At 53.7% G+C, this 9,090-nt stretch overlaps 1 protein-coding gene across 1 annotated transcript; it reads right to left on the bottom strand.

Annotated features, from left to right (window-relative positions):
- Window positions 1-272: 272 nt before the first annotated feature.
- Window positions 273-6,326, bottom strand: LOC124235147 (photoreceptor-specific nuclear receptor). The gene is made up of 8 exons (XM_046652756.1): window positions 6,221-6,326; window positions 5,529-5,655; window positions 5,243-5,346; window positions 4,905-5,153; window positions 4,590-4,765; window positions 3,445-3,691; window positions 3,092-3,197; window positions 273-405 (listed from the first exon to the last, which is right to left on the bottom strand). The coding sequence occupies exons 1-8, from the start codon at window positions 6,312-6,314 to the stop codon at window positions 273-275; spliced, it is 1,236 nt and encodes a 411-aa protein (XP_046508712.1). The 5' UTR covers window positions 6,315-6,326.
- Window positions 6,327-9,090: the final 2,764 nt, after the last annotated feature.

Here is a 9,090-nt window from a genome sequence, read left to right as displayed (position 1 = left end):
TATCCATGTTGTCCCATGTATTAGTAGTTGATTCTTTTTCACTGCTGTTTTCCATTATATGACTACCACAATTAATCCATTCTACTGTCAATGTGCAGTTTGGGGCTATTATGAATAAAGCTGCTATGAATATTCTTATGATATCTTTTGATGTGCATTTCTGCTAGGTACGCATACCTACAAGTGAAATTGCTGGGTCACAGGGCGGGCAAACATTTAGCTTCAGGAGATTGTTTTCCAAAGTGGTTGTACCCATTTTCCTTCCACCTTCATTAGGTTTTGAACATATCACAAAGGAGCTTCTCCATGGGAGTGTTCCCTATGGTCTTGCGGAAAAAGAGGAGTTCAACACGGTCGGAAGTGATAAACCTCAAAGACGGGAGGAGCAGGAGCAATTTCCCAAACCTGAACAGGAGAGAGGACTCCATCAGTTTTATTATCAGCATCGAAGCATGAGCCCTGGGGGCAGTGTCGTCCCAAGAAAGGCAAAGGGGGGAGGATAGGCGAGATGAGAGGTACCCATGGCAAGTAAGGAGGAATTTCGAGGAAAGGCCCCATTCACTACCAGAGTTGCCACCACCCACCCCTGACTCCTTGTCGCCCACTCCAATTTGTTTAGTTGAGGAGCACAGTGAAACGGGTGAATAAATATTATGTGTAAAGATTATAAAGTGAGAAGTTATATTATATATATGAATATATTATTAATCAATATATGATTATTATGATAGTTATATTATTAATACTATACATATTTGAAAAGGAATACAAACTCCCCTCTGTAAGAAACTTATGATACTACAGTAGCCGTTAGTGAAAATGTTGTGAAGTTGAAGCATAGTTTTTGTGGCTGAGATTATCATCCAGGATAAAAATAAATACAGTTTTAAATAAGAACCATTTGCCAAGGCAGGGGTCCCCACTGCAGAGAAGGTGGGTGGTGAAGGCCCAAGGGAGATAGATGGGGGCATGAGAACTTCCTTGGGTAGGAGACCTGACAGCTGGGGTCAATGCTCAACATCAATGAGGCCACTCCAAAGTGGGGCAGCTTCATGCTCAACTTCCAGCATAGAGGAATATGGGAAGCCTCCCCAACTCCCAACTATCTGCTGAACTCGCTCTGCCAACCCAAGGGCTTGCTTTCTCTTGTGAGCGCCATGTGAGTGGCACTGAGCATCGTACGCCGTCCCCTGTGTCTTCCCCTCTTCTGTTTTTCTGATCTAAGCAATGTCTGGAAGAAGTAACTATACAGTCAAGTAGAGAAATTGTTTGTCAAACCACAGGAATTGATCCACTAGTGAGTCTGAAATTCAATATAGTGGGTCACAACCAGGCTTTTTAAAAAAAACTAAAATAGAATTATCAGAGTAAATTATACAAAGTAAGGGCAAGTATTATTTGGTGGAACTTTGCTTTGGTGACTGTGTGTATTGGGTTATGATGGAAATTGTATTCCTTCTTGGTATTGCAGTTTTTAAAAACTGAAATACGCTGACTTGGAGAACCCCAAATCACACTCTCAACACTCAGTTCTTCCTGTAGTTGGTATTGAACTGCTATAGAAATCTTAATCAGGATTTTGAAATTTGACACAAAACCAATATGCCCAAACATCCCTGGGAGCTGATCCCAACAGAAACTTGGCCTAGGAGGGCTACTGGTGTCTGGTGTCCGTGATGACCATTTTTGGGATGCTGTGTCAAGCCTTAGGAACAGTTGTTCTCCCTAAGCTCATAAGGAGCAGAAATCTTTCTGTGAAACATGGTATATTCCTCGTATACTTTGGCTCTTCTTAAAGGGAAATTACCTCTTCTTATGTTCGTTTCTCAGATGAGAGATGATTCGAGGGTGCCCATGATAGCTTACTTCTCAGAGAGAACTGCTGAGAACCCCAAGAGAATGCAGATGGTATGTTCTAAAATAGCCAATAGATGCCTGGAGGCCAAGTGGCCCAATCTCGCTGAGGGTCCACTGTATCTGCTGGTGCTGGGCCAAGCTGAGCAGTCCCAGAGCACTGGCTCCTCTCCCCACCCTCCCCCCAGCCACACTGTCCCTGTGGCTACTGTCCCCCAAACCCAGCCTGGGCTGGGCTATTGTCCACACACGGCTTATGCAAGTGCATCCCTGTGAGATGTCCCTCTGCCCCTCCAACAGACCTTGTTATGTTCCCTCAAAACTATCTCTTCCTCCTGACTTTTCTTTTTATTTCTTCACTATCTCTTCTCCCAAATAGCTCCTTTTCCCTTGTTCCTTACATCCACCCAAGTGCCAAATGTGACCCATTTCAACTCCTGGAGGCTTTTGCATCTCTCCTCTCCTTTCCACTCCCTATAGCCACTCCCAGAGAGCAGAACTCCGTGGTCTCCCCTGGATGACAGGAGTATCTGCTTCCCTCCTGGGTTGTATACTCTGTGCTCACTGCCACGCCAGTCTGCATGAAGTCCAGCTCTATGTACAACACCCACCTGCTCAAAAAGCTGCAGTAGCTCTCCTCTTCCCAGCAAATCAGATATGGCCTTTGGCTGTCATTCAAAGTCCTAAACAGCCTGGTCCCAGAGGCCATTCTGTCTTAATCTCCCACCTTCTCACTGGCAGCAATCAGTTGCACCTTGCAAACCGGGCTCCTATCCTAAGAACACATCCAGATTTGCCTGTCTCTCTCTCTCTTCCCCGCTTTGTAAATGATGACTTCTCTTCTTTTAGAGCCTATCCTTCTTTCCAGGTCCAGCCCTGCCTCCACAAAGTCCCTTGCAGTTCTGCTTTACAGCCCCCACTTTACAGCCCCCAATGGGCCTCTGTCTCCTTCGGATACATGCAACCCTCAATATCTGACTAGGGTGGTTCTCATCTTCTGTGTGGTCACTGTGCCGGGCATCCCTGGAAGGCAACAAGTTTGTCTTACACACATTTTTGTCCCTACTCCTGCAGCCCGGCACTGTGCCTGGCACACAGTAGTTGTTGGCTATATGCCAGTTGAACTGAGTCCCTTGTGTCATGTAATCAGTGCAGTCCTGAGATGGTGTCAGAGAGGTGGGCAGGGGTGTGAAGAGGTGAAGGGATAGATGGGCAGGTAGACATGTGCTCAGGTTACCTCACAGGCTGGCTAGGGTGGTGGGCCTTGCTGTGCTGGCTCAGCATCACTTGGGACTGGTCCTGCAAGGCCTCCACGTGCTCAGGATCCTTCAGGCCCCGTGTTTCTGGAGAAAAGCAGCAGCAATGAGCTCCTCTCCCAGCCTGCCTTGCCCCCTCAGATAGCCAGGGCCCTCAGGAGGGGTGAACCCAGCCCTGTACCTCTCTCCTCCTGCCCCCCAGGGAAGACAACTGCAATCCTCTTGTTCTATATGGGGTGATGGAGGGAAAGTGAGAGGCAGAAGGAAGGCCCTGGAATTCCCATTCTTCATCCCCAGCCACTTTTCTCTAAGGCTTGGGCAAAGACTCAGGTACCTGGTTTGAAGAGGACAAGGGCCTTCATGCAGGCAAACTCTGTGGGGTCCACCGCCAATGCCCGGAACCGTGAGATGGTTTCCTGCAGGATACGAGTCTCTGCGCTGGCCAGGGCCAGGCGGCCCTGGGAGCTGCCGGCAGCAGAGGCCTCCGGCGGGGCCAGCAGTGGGCAGCTATCCAGAGGCAGAGACCACTGTATGGCTCCAAGGAGGAAGAGTTCACTCCACGCCTCTTCCAGCAGGATCACCTGTGCCCAGAGAGTGGGTGAGTATGATGACTGATATACAGTTCCTCTGGCTCAGCCTGGCAACTCTGCCCTCTCCTCGGGTACCCTAAGAAAGGAAGAGCTGGTCCTGGATGCCCAGAACATTCTCCTGACCTCTGCTTGACATCAGCTAGGGACCCAGAGCTCTGGGATTTGGCACCATCTAACTCAGCTGTCTAGGCTTCAAGACACTCTATGGGTTCCACCCAGAGCTGCAACTGGAACATTTAGGAAAGCCTAGAGCCCTGAGAAGTTGGGCAGCCTTGGGGACACTCCCCATGAGCATCCTAAGGTGAGTGTACTCAGCAGACTTGGCCTGACTTCTGAGCTGCTCCATCCAAACCACGGCTTAAGGGCTCAGACCCTCAGCCAGGCTCTTTTCCTGGGTTTATCATGACAGGTCTGCTTGCCCATGAGAAACCCAGAGGGGTGTCCTAGAGGTGAAGAGGTTGGACTGAAACTCAAGCCCTGAAGTCAGAGGCATTTGTGCTCCAAGGGAGCCCAGAGTCATCTGCTCATGCTGTTCAGGGTATGCAGCCACCCTGTCATGTACAGAGCATCTGTAGGACCAGAAGGTTTGTTTAGAAGGAAAGAAGACCCAGGGAGCCATAGGAACTGACTTCAAATCCGTGGTCCCTGTGTGAACCTGGCTATCATCATCCCCAATGTGCACACCCCGACCATCATCGCTGCCCAGAGATGTGAGCACCCTCAGTAATCACATCCCTGAGAGATGTACCCCTAACCATCACTGACTCAGAGACATGTGCGTCCCCAACCATCACCATCCCCAAGTGGCATGCACCTCCAATCATCACCTGCACAGGGCTGTATGTGCCCCTAATTCGGCTGACTCACATGGGCCACCTGACAGGTGTACCTGATCCCTGAAGGGCAGGTTGGAGAACACAGGCAGGTTCTTGGCCCACTTGACAGCCATGAAGAGGAGGCGAGCTGACGTCTCATGGATGCTGTCCAGGGCACAGGGGGAGGAAGAGGAGTAGGGGGACGAGGGGAACTCAGGGTCATTGCTGGTGACATCAATATTCTCATCAGCTGTTGGAGAAGAAGGTTGTGACTTCAGTCCCTACTCTGCAGCAGGTGGCAGGGAGTGCCCAGGGACTCAGGTGTGGGGATAAAGGCTGGGAGCTGTGGCCCCACCGTGACCTGGAAACTCAGCCGTCTTCCCACTTACCATCCTCTGGCTCCAGCTTAGCACAGGTTTCAGCTGTTATAAGGCTGGCCATGAAGTGGTGGTGCCCAGGAGGTGTGAGGGCCCCAGGCCCCAGGGCTCTGGCTGCAGAAACAGGCATGGGGCCCCGTGGGCTGGGCCCTGCCGGGGCTGGGGAAGCCACCAGGGGCTCCAGCCGGGGCCCGGTGTCTGACTCCATGCCATCCAGGCGGACCTGGGCCATGCTTCGTGGCTGGCGCTCATTCTGCACAGCTGGGGAAGCAGGAAGGGTAAAGAAACACCACCAGTCATGCAACCCCTTCTCTTCTGTCACCCCTCTCCAAGTTGGCTTCCTGACTCACCGTCCTGGTTCATGCCTGCCTGCAAGCACTTCTTCAGCCGGCAGGCCTGGCACTGGTTCCGGTGGGCCTTGTCCACCGGGCACATCCCTGCCCCCACCTGGCACCTGCAGGAGGAGGGGAGCCCCAGGTGTCAGTGTCCTGCCCAGGCCCTGGATCTGGGGTTTCGGACATGTTTGCCCTTGCTTCTTCTCCCCTGAACAACCTCCATCCCTCCCAGGGACCCGCAGGGGCAGCAGGCTGGGGGACTCTTCCAGTTGGGGGTCTCACCCACCCCCACCTTCCTCACCTGTAGATGAGCCGCCGCCTCACGCTCCTCTTGAAGAAGCCACTGCAGCCATTGCAGGCGTAGATGCCATAGTGCTTCCCGCTGCTGCTGTCTCCACATACGCGGCATTGCAGGGAGGGGCCCAAGCCTAAGGGGCAGGGGCTGAGTGGAGGCTGGCTGGGCAGGGCCGCGTGCCCCTCCCACCTCCTCAGGGACCCCGTCCACCCCTCATTCCCTTTCCCCTGTCCTCAGGTTCCTGGCCAGCCGCATTTAAACAACCCATGCCTTTCTCATCTGGAAAAGTGTCTCCCTTCTGCATCTCCCAACACCCCACCCAGCTTCTGCCCCCTCGCCTCCCTCTATGGTCAATTTTCAACAAGACTAGACTCTGCTTTCACTTCCCCACCTCTCATTTCCCCCTCTGCAGGTGGCTTCAGGCTCCATCATCCCACAAAAACATTCTTGGCAACACCACTAGGGACCTCTGCTGCCAAACCCTAAGGGTGCTTCTCTCTTCTTTCCTTCCCCGTCAGCTCAGCTGTCCTGACCCCCATGTTTCTAGGATTCTGGGTTTGCCAGAAGGTTCCCTCACACTTGCCCCCAGCCCTTGGGGCTGGGCCTGAGTTGCTCTGACTTCTTTCATGGTCCCTGCAAACCCCCAGCTCACAGTCTACTCCCCAAGGGCCCAGACCTTATCTCCAGGAAAGCCATACCTGTTGGCTCCTCCCCCACGCCCCATCTGCCTGGAGACTCCTTCCTGGAGGCAGCCACAGCCACTGGCACAGCTGCAGCCATGTTGGAGCTCATCCGTGCTGTTGGCCTAGTGCTGGCCTGTCCCGGGGCAGCCTTCGCCTTCCTGCCTGAGGGAGGCCTCCGGATCACTGAGCCAGGCCCAGCCTCTGCCTCCCTCTCTCTCTGTCTCTCTGTGCCCGTCTCTCTTCTGTCTCTGCTTCTTCCGCTCCCTGGCCCTGGCAGTCTCCCTCTGTCTTTGTCTCTTTCCTCTGTCTTTCCTCTCTGTCCTCCTGCCTCTGGTCCTCTCTGTCAGAACTCAGGGACTGCCCCAACTTCCCCTCACAGCAGCAGCTCTGGCTGGAGGAGATTTCTCCCAGGGCAGCGCTGAATACAGCTTATGATCCTCTTAATCTTTACTGTCTCCACAGGGGATCAACCAGCCACACCTGCAACATTACCAAGGTGCCCCCAGGAGCCGGTCAGTCCTGCTGCCTGCCAACCAGTCTCTGGCTGCTCAGTGAATGTCCCCAGGTCCCTTCTGCCGTGTGGTCTCAAGCTGTTTGCCACTCAAGGCCAAATCTTGAAGGGAGGTATGGACTCCACTTTCCCCAGGACTTTAATCTTTCCAAGCTCCTAGGCATGCATCTGGGGACAAATGTGTGTGACTGAGGTGTGTGTGCATCTGTGTGTGGCTCTGCGCATGTGGTGCTCACTGAGGGTCCTGGGTAGGTAGGTCCAGCTCTCTGCCCCAGTGGTTCTTGCCCAATGCCTTGATAACGGACTACTTAGGGCCCAGAATTTGAGGGTTCTTGCTCCCTGGAAGGCTCGCAGTTCCCAGATGCCCAGCACAGAGGCAGCTCCCATCACATGTAGGAATGGGTCCAATGCAGGGTCTGAGGCTGGCCTGGAGGTGGTGAGGCCTGGGGCCCAATGTGAAGGGTCTCCTCCAGGCCTGTGAGGTGGCAGAAGAGGAGCTGGCAGGTGTTTTTCACCTACCTGGGGAGCTGGGCCTGTAGGGCGGGAGGGTGTGAGGACACAGCCCTGGAGTCTGGCTATGGGATCTCAGGCAGCCTCCCTCCTTTGCCTGACTGGACCTCACAGTCCTAGGCAGGACGGTCCCTCAGCGGTCCCCAGACTCAGTCTGCCCAGTGATGGTTCTGAAGGGAGGAGGCGGAAGGAAGAGTCTGTGCCTCCTTGGACCAAGACCCCGGCCCCAGAGGGAGGGTGGGGAGAGGCAAGACAGACCCAAGTTCAAACCCTTGCTCCCTCACAGGCCAGCCATGCATCCCTGAGCAAGTGATTTTACCTGTCTGAGCTCAGTTTCTTCGTCTATAAAAGGGATGACCAAAGTCCCTGTCTTGTAGTGTAGTCAGGAAACTCAGTAAGATGATCGCAAAGTCTGTTAGTGACTGGTACTCAGAGCAGAATAAACAATGGGCTGCTAGTCTTATTCCTTCCCAGGGTTACTGAGAAGATCACAGAGCAATCTGCAGTAGCCTCTCCTTTCCCTGCTCCTCTGCCCCCACAGCCACTCCCACCCCGGGTGCATGATGAAGCAGAGAGCCCATGTTGGTCTGGAGGGGACCACCCATCCTCAGCAGACCTGGGTTCACCTCTGGAGTGAGCCTGGGGCAGGGCTTTGCTCTACCTTAGAGCCCAAGGGTGAGAGCGGACAGGGTGAAGCTTCTGGGAGGATCGTGGAGTTAAGGGGAGAGAGCCGGTAGGGCAGGGCCCTTATCTAAGCAGGGTTAACCCTCACTGTGACAGAGAAGCACTATTGAGGATTTGGAAAGTCAGCTTGAGGGGCTTTGCAGGCTAATCTGCTTTCTGGGGCCTCAGAAGATCGAGGCCACTGGGCTAAGACCCCTTACCCAACCTCGTCTGCCTCTGTCCTCACCCTCCGGACAGGCAGCCCCTCAGGACCCTCCACTGCAGGGTCTCCAGCTCCTCCTAACCCTGGAATTTGATTGACTGGTCCCTCCTTCCCAAAGCTCGTCTCTCCCGCTTCTCCTGGAACTGTCTTGACCATCTTCCACCCCTCTCTTAACTTGTCATCCCTCAGGGTGCCCCGGAGGTCACCCCAGCAGACCCTCTCCTTGGACAGTCTTGCACACATTCACAGCTTCGGTGACCACTTCACACCAGGCTCCTGCCTGGGTCTCTGCCCTGAGCTTCCACCCATAGGTCCACCTGGAGTTCTGGTGTAGGGACCAACTCCACACACCCCGAACAACCCATCCCCAACTGGTCTGCACAGGATGGTCACTGAAGCCTAGGACTGAAGGATGGCCTGGAGCACGTGTGTGGGGAGGAAAGTCCCTAAAGCTGAGTTGAGAGCCTCTAATCCTGGAGGCCTGGGCCAAGGAAGAGCAGCTGGCAAAGGAGCTGAGAGGGACAACTAGGATAGCGCGTGCCACGGGAGAGAGGGAAGGGCGGGATACAAGGAGGGAGGCATCAGCCAGGTCAAGTGTCTTATGAGGTCATTTGCAGCACCAAAAAGAGGAATGAGAAAGCAAACAAGAAGAGTGCTTACACCAATACTTGCAATATCATATCTGCACCTCACACTAACCCAGAGAGGAGCGGCCATTATTAGCCTTAACTCACAGATGAGGAAACTGAGTCTCAGAGAGGTTAAGCAATTTGCTTCAGGCCACAGAGCTACAGCATGGTGGGAGGAGGCTGGAAATGGAGACGGGGGTTTCAAACTTACGTTTGATCCCCAAACTCCTGTTTCCCACCGTGGTGCTCTGCAAGAAGACTCGAGCAATCTCCTGGGCTTTAGCAGCAGGAGGCAGCTGGTGCCTTTGGCGAGAGTTGTTCCAAGGGAGAAGGGGACCCAGCGGCCACG

The sequence above is a fragment of the Equus quagga genome, chromosome 2, assembly GCF_021613505.1.
Source record: "Equus quagga isolate Etosha38 chromosome 2, UCLA_HA_Equagga_1.0, whole genome shotgun sequence".
Lineage (NCBI taxonomy): Eukaryota > Metazoa > Chordata > Mammalia > Perissodactyla > Equidae > Equus > Equus quagga.
This window is presented reverse-complemented; position numbering and strand designations above follow the sequence as displayed.

What these genes read in the sequence shown, in the direction of transcription:
- LOC124235147 (XM_046652756.1), bottom strand. Translation starts at nt 6,314, where the DNA reads ATGAGCTCCAACATGGCTGCAGCTGTGCCAGTGGCTGTGGCTGCCTCC. An exon ending in GGCAGGCATGAACCAGGACG is followed by an intron (nt 5,154 to 5,242) that starts GTGAGTCAGGAA and finishes CTGCTTCCCCAG; the next exon opens with CTGTGCAGAATGAGCGCCAG. An exon ending in CCTTGTCCTCTTCAAACCAG is followed by an intron (nt 3,198 to 3,444) that starts GTACCTGAGTCT and finishes GCTTTTCTCCAG; the next exon opens with AAACACGGGGCCTGAAGGAT.